At 50.1% G+C, this 14,763-nt stretch overlaps 2 protein-coding genes across 5 annotated transcripts in view; one reads left to right on the top strand and one right to left on the bottom strand.

The window, feature by feature from the left end:
- Positions 1–282: 282 nt before the first annotated feature.
- LOC129530010 (doublesex- and mab-3-related transcription factor C1) overlaps positions 283–14,763 on the top strand; it is a 73,450-nt gene continuing 58,969 nt past the window's right edge. Inside the window, exons 1-2 of one of the 3 annotated variants that reach the window (XM_055376191.2) lie at positions 563–615; positions 14,397–14,528. Coding sequence is in view for 1 of the 3 variants with exons in the window: in XM_055376194.2 (XP_055232169.1) it covers positions 555–615 (61 nt within the window). In the remaining 2 variants the exon portion in view is untranslated. Of the gene's footprint in view, positions 616–13,895; positions 14,235–14,396; positions 14,529–14,763 lie in introns of those variants that run through there. The other 2 variants (XM_055376189.2, XM_055376194.2) reach the window with 2 other exon arrangements.
- On the bottom strand, positions 5,231–6,118 carry LOC115932941 (protein FAM236A). 2 transcript variants are annotated; one of them, XM_031006609.2, is made up of 3 exons: positions 5,891–6,118; positions 5,538–5,713; positions 5,231–5,383 (listed from the first exon to the last, which is right to left on the bottom strand). In XM_031006609.2, exons 1-3 carry the CDS (start codon positions 6,110–6,112, stop codon positions 5,356–5,358), a joined length of 426 nt encoding a protein of 141 aa, XP_030862469.2. In that variant the 5' UTR covers positions 6,113–6,118; the 3' UTR covers positions 5,231–5,355. The 2 variants fall into 2 exon arrangements, with proteins under 2 accessions (XP_030862469.2, XP_030862470.1); XM_031006610.2 differs by having other exon boundaries at positions 5,538–5,701; positions 5,891–6,043.

Below are 14,763 nucleotides of genomic sequence, written 5' to 3'. Positions count from 1 at the left end.
TCAGGTAGATGATCTGAAGAGGAAGCTGCAGAGGCAGCCGCTGGACAGAAATGCCTGCGCTCTTAGGAGTCTTCTCCACAGGAGAGAAGGAGGGATACGAAGATAATCCAGAATGATCGGATTCATCACAACAACAGGTAACAGTTATTAAGCGCTTACCCTGGGCCTGGCTTTTAGGCTTATGGTCTCTTTCAAGCCTCACATGAGCAGCCCCACCTCTGGGAGCAGCGCCCCCGCATCCCTCAGGCTGTAGCCTGCGGTACTGTTTTCTGCCAGAAGAGGCACTGCCGGGCGGCGCCCGCCCATTCCCACAGCTCCGGGAAGACCCGGGCGGCGGAGGCTTAGCCCCCTCCCCTCCCGCTTCCTCCTCCTCCTCCTCCTCCTCCTCCTCCTCCTCCTCCTCCTCCTCCTCCTCCTTCTCCTCTTCCTCCCGGTCTGAGGGCGGCGGTCTCCGACTCAAGACCCTGGGGCTCCGGGTCTTCTTAGCAGCCGCCGCAGCAGCCGCGGCGACGTCACTGTCCTCGCGGCCTGGCACACAGCGCTCCGGCCGCCGAATGCCCGTGGACGCGCATCTCTTCCCAGAGTTCCTGCTTCCTGGGCCAGCCAAAGCCGCAGGTGAGAACGTCCGCGGTAGAGGTGACACCCAGGGCCTGCGGGTCTCAGAGGCCCGGTGGCCTGCTCCTCTCCTCCTTGCCCAAGAAACCCCCACGGGGGCGCCTGCAGCGGGGACACCAAGTGCTCCCCGGAGCCCTGGGAGCACTTCTTCTGAGGCATGGAGCCCCTGCTCAGGTGCTTCTGAAAGTTCCTTTGTGGACCCCAGAAACCCCTAGGCAACTGTCTGCCCCGCCCCGCGCCCCCGCCGCCCCCCGCCCCCGCAGTACCCCTCCGGCCCCCGACATCCCTGATGCGCATGCCCAGGGGCCCTGTGAGCTAGAAAGTAGCTGAGCTGGTGCAGTACCTGCTGGTTAAGAACCGGAAGACGGTGGCGATCAAAAGGGCAGACATGCTGAAGTATGTCATCAAAAGGTACAGGAGCTTCCTCCCTGAGATTTTCAAGAAAGCCTCTGACCTCCCCGAGTTAGTCTTTGGGTTCTGTCTGAAGGAACTTGATCCAGCAGAGCACTCCTATGTCTTGATCAGAAAAATCGATCCTGCCCTGGTTTGGGGCCTGACAGGCGACCAGGGCACACCAAAGACCCGGCTCCTGATGATTACTCTGGACTCGATCTTCATGCAGGCCAGCTGTGTCCCCGAGGAGGTGGTCTGGGAGGTGTTGAGGGTGTTGGAGGCACATTTCGTCTAAAAAGCATTTCGTCTTTGGGGAGTCCATGAAGCTCATCACCAAAGCTAGTGTGCAGCAGGAGTATCTGGTGCACAAATAGGTGTCCCACAGCAATCCCACGCTCTAGGTATTCTTGTGGGGGCTCTCAAAGGAAACAAGACAGATGGAAGTCCCGGAGTTTGTGGCCAAAGTGAATGACACCCACCCCAGTTCGTTTCCGTGGCAGTAAATGAGGCATTGAGAGAAGAGGAGGAGATACCCCGTGCCCGAGATGGCAGCTGCCGTTGGTGACGTGACAAGTGCCAGTGTTAGTGCCAGTTCCAGTTCCAGGGCCTATGCCATGGCTGAAGCAAGCATCAGCACCAGCACCAATGCAAGTGCCAGTTGCCAGTGCCAGGGCTAGAGCCATGGCTGGAGCAAGTATCAGTACCTGGGACAGTGCCAGTGTGGTTGCAATCTCAGGCTAGTGTCAGGGACTCCTCCTGCCAGCAGTGAAGGCTGGGGCTGAGTCTTCACTTTGTTTTGCTGTGGGTAGTCAAAAGGGCCCCACAGCAGTGGGTGCTGGGGTCCTGACTTTTCAAGAGTCGAGGGGTAGAGTGGGGTTAGGGAGAACCTGCCGCCCATGGTATCTGTGTTCCAGTTCTATTTGTCTTTCTCAGTGATTTAGCTTTCAATTTGCATACTGCAAAGTTTTGTTTGCCTTAATTAACTTTTTTTTATAATGATGATCATTTTACAGGAAATAAACTGGTTAAAACTACATGATGACAGAATTATATCAGAGTTGAAACAAACGCCATACCTAAGCATTTTTTCAAAATCCTTTGTTCCATAGACACTTGATTGAGTACTTAAGTTGAACATCTAGGTCTATGAATGACGTTGGTCAAATGTTTTATTGTTCTCTGTTTCGGTTTTAGCAGGAGAGATGTGCTGTTTCATAAAAGAAATTGGGAGAGTATATCATTTTATGCCTGTAACTTATTATAGCGTTGGAATAAGCTGTTCTTTGGAGGTTTGAGAGACTTTACCAGTACAATCATTCCCCCCCTCCCCCAAATATAAAAAGATAAAATAAAAAGCCGGTCAGTGTCTGTTGCACAAAATTACAACCGCTCTCTGCTTGTATTTGCCTAGTTCTCCAGAATGTAGGGAAAAATAAAAATTCAATGAATTAGACACCTTGCTCATCGACTCATTTATTCAACATACATTTACTGACTACCTACTATATGTGAGGCACTGTGCCGGGCGCTGGAGATAGAGGAATGCACCAGACTCAGCCTCTGCCCCACATCTGAGAGTCTAGATGGGGCTGTCATGTAAGTAAATCAGCCAGATGTGGCAGTTTGATGTATTAATTGCCGGGATGAGGATAAGGACGAGGTGGTATGGGAGCCCGGAGGAGAGACACTTAACCCTGGGTGGTGGATGTCTGGGAACAAGGAAGGCTTCCTTGTAGTGAGATGCCATCTGAGATCTGAAGCACTGAAGGAGTAGTAAGTGCAGTGTGTCCCCGAGGCAGGGTATTGTGGGCATCGGGAGCATTCCATGTTCTTCAGTGGAACTGGAAGGTTAGAATTTGGGGAGACCGGGGAGAGATGATCTGGGGGTGGGGACCTGTACAGGAGCCAGGATCCTCAGCTGGGGGACTTCACAGCTGAGAGATTAAAAAATAATAGTAATAAAGTAAACGTGTAGTGGAAAGTGACTCTTTGGAAAGCAGCTGCTCTTGGCTCTTGGATGAGCCAGAGAAAAGACTCCACCTGTGGCATGCCTAGAAGCTGTCCTGGACTCCTGTCCCTGTGCAGTTTCTACAGTGCACACAGCAGGTGCTTTACATTCAGCATCCGTAAGGAGTGATGGGCAAGGGGGTAAGTGTTGCACTCACCGGAGCTGATTCCCAGAAGCTACTGAGCAGATGTTCGCCCCTGAAGCCTGGGAGAGACAGAGCTCAGTGGGTTATATGACTACGGGTAGTTGTTGTTGTTGTTTTAAGAAACAAAGGCCTAGATGTTAGAATGGATAAGTTATCCTGTTTATACAGAGGGAAAACTGTTTGTAGGGGTGAGAGATAAGTCTAGACTAGCCTGGAGCAAAGCCAGGAAGAGCCTTGATGGCTCAAACCTGATTTGGCTGGCCCAGGAAGCTATGGAGGTTTCCTGAGCAGGGAAGGATCTGATGAAGGCCAAACCCTACCAAAATTACAGTGGCCAGCACCAGCGTGGTTTTCAAAGGACCAGTATTCTCCATGCCTTAGAATGGTCCTGGTGGGTATAGTGATCATAATAACTAGCCTAAAATTATCTTCAGTTCTTAGAGATTGACATGCATGTTTTACATCCCTGCCCGTTGGCCTTGCAAAGCCTTTTCGTGCCCTTCGTCACAAACACTGTGGGATCCTGGCACCAGTTCTCTCAGGGCCTACCCTAGGATATGTAGGATCCAGAGAATATTACACTGTAACCCCTCACTTGCATTCCTCTGCTGGCGTCAAGGAAAGGCTGGAGGTGGTGGTGGTGGTGGGGTGGTGCAGTGGGGGTGGGGGTATCATAATATGAAAACATGCAATCTGAGGTGAATGGGGAAAGGGTTTTGGAAGGGCTCTGTCTTAGTTTGGGGTGGGGATAGTTGGAGCTGATTATGTGTACCTCAATCTGAGGCCTTTCCTCAAAATCCCGAGCCGCCTGCTCTCCATTTGAAGCCAATAAACATTGTCAGTTATGAAGGGTATATGCATTTGGGCAGGGAGAGATGATATTTTTTCTGCATTGTTACACTGAATTGCCCTCCTCAAGGCCATAGCAAGATACCTGTGGAAAAAGCATTGTCTATAGGTCACAGTCCTAACAGGTACTTAGGAAGAAGCAATGCTGTCCCATGACTATAACCACATACATGAGTCCAGATACGTATGTATGTCTTAAGCTCCTCTCCATCTCCAACAGCCAACCCTATCCCGATTAAATATCTTTCTCAAGAGGTGTAAAAAGATATTGACCCATAAAACCACCAAACACTGCCAGATTTATTTCAGTCTTAATGAGAGAGAAGCAAGAGAATGTGCCAGCAGGGAGGATGGGTCAGCCTCCTGTGGGAGTGGGTCCTCGAGAGTGTTGCTGTCCCCTGGGCATGCTGAGACACTAGAGCTGCCCAGCCTGCAAAGCTGAGGATCCCACTCTGGGAGCACCCATGGGACTCAGCTCCTCATTCGGAAAGTAAACAGATCAATGTAATTTGACGTGGGCCTCTATGAGGTCCTCCCACCCATTACTGTGTGTCTGAAAGGCCCGCCGTCTCTCCATTGACCTTGGTGATTGCTTGTGTTGCAATTTCTAACAGGTTAAAGGAACAAGTGTGCTCCAACCCCCTTTGTAGAATTCTCCTGCTGATACTGTGTTGCAGCACATATCAAGGTCACCTCAGGAAGGCAAAAGAAAGAAAAAATGAAGCCCTCCTCTTATGAAAACCAACAACGTGTAGGTGGAGACGAGGTCGTCTGTTGGAAGGGCTCTCTGTCTTGCGGTGGGGTAGGGGGGCCTGGGAGCTCTTTGTCAGTTTAGGGGTTAATGCCTTTTCTGAGATCCACAGATTCTTCCTCCACATGACCCTCCCGCCTCTGCATATAAACACTGCCCAGTTTTCCTCCGATATGAAGACCGTGCGCATTGCTGGGGGAAGAGAGATGTTATTCCGTCGTCACTCCTGCGTGTAGGTGCCTCACCAGGGTCCGAGCTGCCAGCTGTGGAAAACTCACCATTGATTGGCCACAGCCCATCGCCACCAGGACCCAGGAACAAGCAGCGCTGCCTCGAGGAGGAGGGCGGACAGCCTAACAGGGCTCAGGAAGATGCTAGCTCTCTCCCTCCACAACCCCACCACCACCAAAGCTGACCACCCCCACTTCGCCCGACGTGTTGAAAGTTACATCAAATGCCACAAAGCAAAAACAGTCAAGCGTGCCAGCATTTATTTCAGGCCTGGTGACTGGGACACTGCGGCGAGCAGGGGCATGGAGCAGCAGAAGGGGCTTGGTCACCGTTCATGGCTCTGTGTCTGTGGCTCCGGTGGTCTCAGATTCCGAGTGCCCGGTATCCTCCCCTAGGGAGGAAAGCAGAGTGACAAGTGGACCCTCGGGAGCCCTGGGGATTTCTGGCTTGGCCTGAGGTTCTCTTGGTGGAACAGGAAGGGGAGGCGGATGGGCTTGGTGGCGAGCAGTGAGAGAGGCAGAGGCGGGCTCCGAAGGAGCTCTCACCTGAAACACTTGGTGAAACATGCCAGGGCTCTCTGGAACCGGCTCCTCCAAGACCCTCGCAGAAGAGCAGGTTCCCTGGGCAAGCCTGTGCCACCGGATGGGTCCTCCGCGGTGTCAGACACAGCCACCCATTCCTCAGGGTCTTTTTGCAGCCCTTTCACATTCTGAAAGACAGACTAAATAGCCAGATCTTAATGCTCCCTCCCATCCCTGGCTTCCTTCACCCCATCCAGCAACTGTTGTGTGCGTCTCTGGCCCTCTTGCAGGGGCTGGGGATGCAGCAGTGACCTGCACAGACCAAAGCCCAGCCTCCTAGGGGACACTCCAGGACAATGGAGGGAAGCCAGACTCACCAGGTCAGCAGGTGGAAGGAAGGGAGTGAAGATCATGCTTCCAGGAGTGTGTGATGTGCCGGTAGGGACCGACAGGACTTCGTTGAAGACACCGGCGAAGCTCGTCACTCTGCCCGGTGCAAAGAGGCCGAGGGCCTGCCCCCTCCACGCCCCATTCAGCCCCTCTGCCCCTGCCCCATCGTCCCTCCCTCCTACAGCCTTGTGCTCCAGCAGGGGATACATTTCTGGTATGTCACATTCCGTCTGTTCCTGTGTTTCTTACTCCCACTCCTCCAATCTTTCTTTCCTTTGTTTCTTCCTCCTGGCCCTCCCAGCAGGCTCGAGTCACGCTTCTGCTTGCTGAGCAGAACAGCCCCGAGGGTCCTCCTCGAGAGAACATGATGTGTAGAGGTCTTCTACAGGTAGCTCATTTTATTTGGCCATGAATGGTTCATTGCATGCCAAGGTCACACATGGTCCTAGTTTGCCATGAGTGGGACCATTCCGGTTTTAAAACTTAAAGGCCCCTGTCCCGGGAAAGCTCTCAGTCCCAGGGAAACTGGAACTACTTCATTCATGTGGACACTATTGTCACATTACTGTGCACTGTTTTTCTCACATTTAACAGTTGGACCTTATAGATGAAATTGTAAGAGTGATCCTGATACCTAAGAAGTAGACATTTATGAGTAATCGATGTGTATTGAAGGCTCTGTATATCTTCATAGTGTGGAGGTAAATGCAGCATTATGTGTTTGCCCCTGAATACATATCCACTAGAAGCCTATGATTGGACCTCAGCCATCACATCTGCTCTTGGGGTGTCACACCAGAGTTCTAGATGGACCCAGAATTGCAGAGAGACAAGGTCAGGGGAAGGAGCCGGGAAAGAGGTTAACAAGACCACAGATGCTGCAGATGGGATTCACACGAAGATGTCCTTCCCACCAGCCAGGCCATCGCTGGCTTTGTAAGGTAATGAGATTAGCAACATTAGAGGTGCTGAAACACAGCCTGAGCGGTCACTTGTACCGTATGCTGCAGAGAGGAGGGTTCAAATGGTTTCAGACAGCCCTGTGATTCATAGGATTCGTGTGCAAATCAGAGGTAAAGAGCCCTTAGCTTTCATGTAAATATGTAATTCCCTCTGACGTGTACAAAAATTCTCCTCAAAATCTTGTGAATTTCCAGGCAAGTGTTGTGAAATACTTAGAAACTCCTCCAAGAAGTGAGCAGGTCTCATTTTCTGTCCTATCTCCCTTTTCTCTCCTTGAATCTACTCCAGTTAGGCCTTCTCCTACACCACTCCACTGAAACTTAGGAGTTAATTGAACATGAACCAATGAACAAGTGAAAGTAATGTTTCTTATAGTTGTATATGACTAGCTATGTGATTAAAATGACCAAACCGGCAAGTTGTGTTTAAATGCTTAATAAAAGCTAGGTTTAAATTGTTAACTTAAAAAATGAATAGAAATGAAGACCCAAATAACTACACTGTCATCTCCCAGCACAACTTTCATTCTCATATAAAGAAACTCATTTTCTAAGTAGGAAGGTTGTTCCAAACTGCTGGAAATTCCCAGGAAGAAAGGCCCAGGTTTTATGGAGCTTCCACCTGTTTCCTTGTAGACGCAGCCAACTGCCACCAGGTGGCAGAACAAGACGAGAAAACTGTGCCCCACGGAGTCCCTGAGCCCCTGCTGCTGCAGTTTTTGAGTGAGTTTTCTCAGGGGCTGGAATCAGTCCTGGGGAACCATCCCAAGGTTCTGCCCTCTTAAGCTATTCCAGGGTGCACCCAGGGCCTGGTCCAGGGTTTCTGACGTCTATGATGACGCTTAAGGTAGTGACATCGATCAGCCGGGCCTCTGGGCTAGGAGACCCAGTTCACCTCCTCATTAGTAGCCCTGGGATGTGGTAGTAGGTGGCTTTAGGCAGGATGAGGGGCCAGTTGTATCTGTCAGTATGTCAGGGTAGTGACATCTGTGATTCCGCAGGGACATTTGAACAGCAGGGAATCAGAAACGCCAGAAAGTGAGGGTCCGCAACACAAAACCTTGCCAACTGCTGTGGACTGAATTGCGTTCCCCCGCCCTGCAATTAATATATTGAAGCCCTGACCCCTAATGGGACTGTATCTGGAGCTAGAGGCTTTAGGAGGCAATTAAGGTTAAATGAGGTCATAAGGGTGGAGCCCTGCTCCTACAGGATTAGTGTCCTTATGAGAAGAGATGCCACAGAGCTCATTGTATCTGTCAGTATCTCGAGGTAGTGACAACTGTGCTTCTGCAGGGACATTTGGGTAGCAGGGATGTCTCTTCTTCTCTGCACTGCATGCATCCAGGAAAGGCCATGTGACGTCTTAGCAAGAAGGAGGCAAACCATGAGGAGAGCCTTCAGCAGAAACCAAATCGGCCAGCACCTTGATCTTGGACTTCCCAGCTGGCAGAACTGTGAGAAAATAAATGTCTGTTGTTTAAGTCACCCAGCCTGTGGTATTTTGTTATGGCAGCCCGAGCGGACTAATACACCAACCTAGCGATTTTTCAAAGAAATGAGTCCCGGGCTGGCCCAGGAGGCCAGGCTGCTCAGTCCCCGAAGCCTGATGGCAAGTGAGGTGGACAACCCTGTTGTCCCGCCCAGTAACATTTCCTTTTTTTTTCTGAATCTCCTTTGAGAAAACAAGCTGCCTCTGTGCAACTGCCTTGAATGGACCCAGAGTTCTGCAAAGAGTCAGGGAAGGGCTGTGAGTGATGGTGATAAGACCCGCCCCGCACCACCCTGTGGATGGATGGGATTTATATCGAGAAAGGCTACGAGGTCAGCCCCTCGTAGCTTTATACCATGTCTCCCTCAGCTGAGATTAAACAAGTGTGTAGGGATTCAAGAAAAAGTTGATTTTTTAACTTGGAGTGGTTGTCACAGGGAGTAGGGGTCAACTGGATTTTGCCAGCCCTGAGATTGAACTGGATAAATTACAGGTAAATTATATGTGTGAAAGCACTGGGTACATGAGAGGATCTCAATACAATTTTGTTGACTTGCACGCAAGTTTCGCAGAAGCTCCTGCAAGAGGCGAAGTGATTCTTATTATTACAAATAATAACAGTTTCTTTTTATTAAAGACCTAGTAAGTACAGGTATATCACCTGTTTACAATACTGTCTTATTTATGCAAATAATCCTTGTGTACGAAAACAATACAGACAAAACAATAGTCTCCCTTGTCCACCCCTCTCCGTCACCAGCCCCCTCAGCAATGGTTTAATGTGTTTCCTCAAAAATTCCTCAATCGATGTGTTTACATACACATACATGCACTAATAGAAACATATGCTTGTCTTTTATGGGGCCATAAGATACATACTGGCTCAGGATGCACATATGGTGTGGCACTTGATTTTTGCATTTTACAGCAAGTCTGGGTGAACTTCTCCTGTCAGTTCATGGAGAACTGTCTCATCATTTTTAACTTCTGCATAGTGTTCTAAGTGATATGCCATAATTCTTTAACTACTTCCATACACAAGGACCTTCACATTTTTTCCCTCAACTTTTAAAGTTCTCAAAAGTTTTTCCAATATCTTTGTTTGCAGAGGATGTGTCGCTCTAGAAGAGATACACATAAATAGAATTTTGGCACAAAACCCTACAAATATTTCAACACTGAGTAACCGTTGATAAATGGATCTGAAAAGAGGTGGCAGCAATTTATTCTCTCAGGAGCAGTGTAGGATAGTGTTCATTGTCCTTCACCGTCGCTCTTGATGTTATTCATCCCTTTAACTATTTGCTAATCTGGTGGTTGATATATAAAAGGTTTTGAGACAAAGCCTTCCTTACAGAATCTGTGAAGGTCCAGGGCTGGTCATGCCTGCAAGCCCATACTCAGATGTCGCCTCCAGTGGGCTGGGTGGGGAGAGGCTGAGAAAGGCACAACAGAGTACAACAGAGAGTGACAGGAGGAAGTTTCAGGGTCCATGAGAAGGCTCAGACAGGGCACCCACTCAGCCTTGGGGATGTTAATGGAGTCAGTGGAGGTTTCCCAGAGGATTAGATGCCTGAAATGCGTGAGGAAAGAAATTAGACAGGGAAAGGGAGAGGAGGAACAGCACTTGAAGCACAAAGACCAGGCCACTGAGGTGATTTTGGAAACTGCAAATAAGCAGACCCAGTTTCTATTCTGTGCACTTGTAGCAGTCAAGGTTGGCTACCATGAAACAGTGCTGGATTAGAAACGTGTGTCCCAGTGGAGACTCTGCATTCCTCTGCTGCAGTTCTCTAGAATGAGGGTGCTCAATCAGGGGCTAGCCTGAGTTCCAAGGTCCAGCCCTTGAGGATCTTCTGGGTTGCATCCAGGCCCTGGCCTAGAGTTTCTGAAGTCTGTCATGGGACATAAGATAGTGATACATATATATATAGTCTCCTAAGGACCTAGCCTGGGAGACTCTAGTCAGCTGCCCACCCATTCTGTAGCTCTGGGGTATGAAAAGAAGCAATTTTAGGCAGGGTGAGATGCCAATGGTGTCATGCAGTATCTTAGGGGGGTAGTGACGGTATCCTTAGAGGATACTGAAAATACTTGCAATGGGGCTCATGGGAGGCATAATAGCCCCCAGGGCAGCAGTGCCATCAGGGGACTTGCAACTAGGCAGCTGGCTGACACAGCAGGTAGCTGTGAATGTAGTAGTCCCCTAAGCCACAGGGTCACTAAATGTGTGAGAAGAACAAGAATTTGGAGATCATTTAGCCAAAGATTTCAGTATGTCAATAGGGCAATGGAAGCTCAGGAAGGTATAGCAACTTGCTCAACACAGAGAGAAAATGTATCACTATGGTGAGACAGTGAAGTGAGGACACTGTGACTAACACTGACAGATGAAACCTGTCTTCCCCTGAACCTGAGAGGTTCTAGAAATCAAGAGCCTGTGCAAATGGGTCATCACAGCAAACAGCTTGAGGAGGTTCATGGCAGCCAGGTCCCAATCAGCAGCAGTGTTGTGCCTCTGAGGATATAATGTGTGAGGCTGTGTTGGTGTGTGAATCAGCCTCTGGTGGGTGGTGAACAGGGGGCTCCAGGCTGGCGTTCGCTCTCTCTCTCTCTCTCTCTGTCTTTCTCTCTCTCTCTCTGTGTGTGTGTGTGTGTGTGTGTGCGTGCGTGTGTGTGTGTGTGTGTGTGTGTGTGTGTGTGTTTTAGAGGTGAGGTCCCCTTGACACCAAGCCCTGCTCTATTAAATCCCCTATGACCACTTGGGTTTTGACTGCTGTTTTCCAAGTTATGGCCCCTCGTAACCCACTGGATTGGTTGGACGGTGGTATCGTTGCAGACAAGGGTCCTCCCTCCGAGCCCAAGGGAAGGAAGGAGGGAACAAGGTGGCCTCAAATCTTGTCCCCTGGGCCTGAGCCTCTTAAGCTACAGTGGCAGCTTCATCCATATCTGTGTCCCACACAGTCTCATATCCCTTGCCCTACCTACATTCAGCCAGCCCAGATTCATTTCTGGACTGGAGAAAAGGCCTCAGCACCTCCAGGAAGACAGCTCTGAGTCCAGACATTGAAAACATCTGGTTCCTGCTGAGCAGGAGGCTCTGGGATCCAAGCTAGAGGAAATAAAAGGAATACTTCTCACCCTTATCCCAGATCAGAGAGTCCAGGCACAGCAAAGCTCTAGTGGACACATGCTCATTGATTTGTTTTCTTCAATAAAGGTTTATTGGTGCCATGCTGTAGGTAAAGCCCTGTGTCCAGGTACTGGCTGTTCCAGGACTAACAAGGCAGAGCTCATGCTCCAGAGATGAGAACCTGGGTGAGGACAGTCATGCAAATTAACCTGCCAGAGGGGGCAGTCTAGCATGAGAAATGCTATGATAGAGAAGAGTACACAGTATGTTTGTGTGTTAGTCAAATATTTCATCATATAGATAGGGAAATGGAAGCCCAGAAAGGTATAGCAACTTCCTCAAGGTAACACAGAGAGAAAATGTATCACTATGGTGAGACAGTCAAGTGAGGAGACTGTGATTGGGACTGGCATGGTGGAGGGGAGACATGTTACCAAGGGAAGAAGGACGTGTTCTTTTTGAGGGTAGGAACATCAGAGATCAAAAGGACAAGTGACAGGCTGAGCAAGGAAATGGTGGCTCCAGAGGAGAGCCATAATGCAAAGGCCCTGAGGCAGGGCAGAATTAACAGTTATTTTCGGGGGTACTGAAGGCAAATTTTAGCCACGCTGTGGAGAGAGACGAGGCTGTAGGAGAGGAACAGAGTTGAGATGTCCAGATGGAAAGTCTGAGGGATGAGAGACAATGTCCTGGATAGAAAGGGGCTCTCACAGAATCATCTCATTTGGATCTGGATGGTATAGAAGGAAGTCTCCATTGCTGGTCCAGGATGAGTCCTGGGCTCCCGTCCCTGTGCGGTTTTCTACAGTGCATACACTGGGCCTTCTAAACACACCAACTCTAAAGCGCAATGGTGAGGTCAGAGTGATGCCTACCCAAGCTGTTCCCTAGAAGCCAGTGATCGGATACCATCCTGTGTGGCTGGGGAAGCTGGCAAACAGTGCATAATGAGGACATTGATATGGGTTCATCTAGAATAAAACCAGGATGACATAAAGAAGGGCTGGGTTTCTAGTAGGGGTCAAATGAGTGTGAAGAGGCAGAATTGTGGGGTAAAGATACTGGAATCAGGCCTCGGCGAGAGGGGAAGGCAGAGAGAGAGAGAAAGTGAGGAGAGGGAGAGGAAGGGAGTGACGGAGGGAGGGAGGGAGGAAGGGATGGATGGGGGCAGGGAGGAAGAGAGGAATCTAGGGAGGGAGGGAGGAGAGCATTTGGTCCTTTGCATAAGGGATATGGCCTATGAGCTGCAGCCTGCTGGGGCTGCCTCCCTCACACCAGAATTTTTGGAAAAGTATCCACTGTGATGGGCCTCTCTTCCTGGAGAACAGACGCCTTTGTCCTGCTTGCTAGGAAGATATTTTTCCTGCACTGTTTTTGGGTTTTGGTTTTTGTTTTTTGGCACTGGAATGACCCGGAGTCACCCGGGAGCTCCCAAGAGGAGGATGCAGGGTCCCAGGTCAACTATATTACTACTCATGGCTGCCACTTACTGAGGGCCCAATACACATCAGACACTCTGTCGTGTGGATTACGTAAGCTGACACTTATCTTTCCAACGGTCCTGCAAGTTCAATGTCAGTCAAATTTTACAGGGTGTAATCTGGGGCCGGAGACTTCAAGATACTTGTCCAAGGTCACACAGATATTTATTGACAAAGCTGGGACTTGACCCCAGGTCTGACTAAAACGTGGGCACACCATGCACCACCCTGGCACCTGAGAACCCCTCCCAGCCTTAATGGAGCCTTCTGTGTCTTGCACCCAGTCCCTAGCCCCCAGATATTCCTGCTGTCTTAATTGTTATTGATTGCTGCATAAAAAACTACCCCAAGCATATCAAGTTAAAATGATAAGCAGTTTTTCTCTGAGAGTTCTGTAGATCAGGGATCCGGGTATGGCTTAACTGGATCCTCTACTTCCCAGTCTCTCACAAGGCTGCCAGCCCAGGGACAACAGTCTCATCTGTAGGCCTGACTGGGGAAGGACTGACTTCCAAGCTCACTCATGCGGCTGTTGGCAGGATCCAGTTCCTCATCTGCAGGCTCAACTGGGGAAAGATAGACTTCCAAGCTCACTCATGTGATTGTTGGCAGGCTCTAGTGGGTCGCTGGCCTGAGGGCCTCAGTTCCTCTATGGCTGTTGGCCAGAGACTTTCATCAGCTCCTCGCCAGCTGGCCTTCTCCATCTGGGCAAACACGCATGCAGGAAGAGCCTGAGGGAGAGAATGAATGCCAGCCGGTCAGAAGTCACAGTCTTGTTATAGCCTAAGCATGGAAATGACACGCCATCACCTTTGCCAAATTTTGTTGGTTAGAAGCAAGTCACTAGGTCCAGCCCACCCTCAAGGGGAGGGAATTCCATAGGAGCATGGGTGCCAGGAAGGGGGATCCTTGGAAGCCATTCTGGAAGGCTGCCCACCACACCTGCTCCTGCACCCACCTCAGTATAGTGAGCCCCTTTGGGTATCAACCACCTTGACGGAGCAAATGGTTGATGGGCCACCTTGGACTGTGCTATGTGGCCTGCATCTATCTGATCCCACCTCTCTTCCAGCAGGCCCAGGACTCGAGTCTGCCTGGCCTTGCCTTCCTCCCCAAACCTACCAGCTACTCCTGGCCACTGAGCCCATGAGATGTCACAGCAGCTGAAAATGGACCTGCTCCCTGTGACTGAAGCACACACCCATCACTCGGGTGGGACTGGGACCCAGGATGGTGCTCCAGGCCTCTCCTGGTAAAACAGAGGTGAAGGGCTCAGCTCTCCCACTGAGACAGGGCCCACCTCAGGAGAACACGGGTACAGGTGGGAGAGGGCTGGGTCCAGAGTTATCTGTGAAAGCTGCAGAGATGTTCTTGCTTTTACCCTCTGGGTTGGGATTCTGGGTAGAATCCCCCTATGTTCTCCAGCAGGCATCACAGAAACATCTCTAAGGCAACGTGGGAGCACCCATGCCAGAGAAGGAGCTGCTCTGAAGCTGCGTGGAGACCCAGAAGTGTTCAGACGCCTAAGATGGGGGACCTACTCTAGGGAGGAGAGGAGTGAGTATAGATTGGGGATGGTTTGTGTGTCTCCAAAATGTATTTAACTCAAAAGCAGAGAGAGATGTGAAGCACATATAGCAAAGCATTTTTAAGTAGGGATGGTGGCTGCTGTATTCTTCTCTCTGTTTTTCTGTAGGTTTGAAATATTTCAGTAGTACAATACTCTAAAAGTAGAAAACAGAAGAGAAGGAGGGGGCTCTCAGGACCCCTGGACTCCACATTTCCCAGGCGT

Source organism: Gorilla gorilla, chromosome X, assembly GCF_029281585.2.
Source record: "Gorilla gorilla gorilla isolate KB3781 chromosome X, NHGRI_mGorGor1-v2.1_pri, whole genome shotgun sequence".
Taxonomy (NCBI): domain Eukaryota; kingdom Metazoa; phylum Chordata; class Mammalia; order Primates; family Hominidae; genus Gorilla; species Gorilla gorilla.
The sequence above is the reverse complement of the archived record's forward strand: the minus strand, read 5'-3'. Positions and strand labels throughout refer to the sequence as shown.

What these genes read in the sequence shown, in the direction of transcription:
- LOC115932941 (XM_031006609.2), bottom strand. Translation starts at nt 6,112, where the DNA reads ATGTATCCCCTGCTGGAGCACAAGGCTGTAGGAGGGAGGGACGATGGG. An exon ending in TCCTTCCACCTGCTGACCTG is followed by an intron (nt 5,714 to 5,890) that starts GTGAGTCTGGCT and finishes CTGGCTATTTAG; the next exon opens with TCTGTCTTTCAGAATGTGAA. An exon ending in TGTTTCACCAAGTGTTTCAG is followed by an intron (nt 5,384 to 5,537) that starts GTGAGAGCTCCT and finishes TTTCCTCCCTAG; the next exon opens with GGGAGGATACCGGGCACTCG.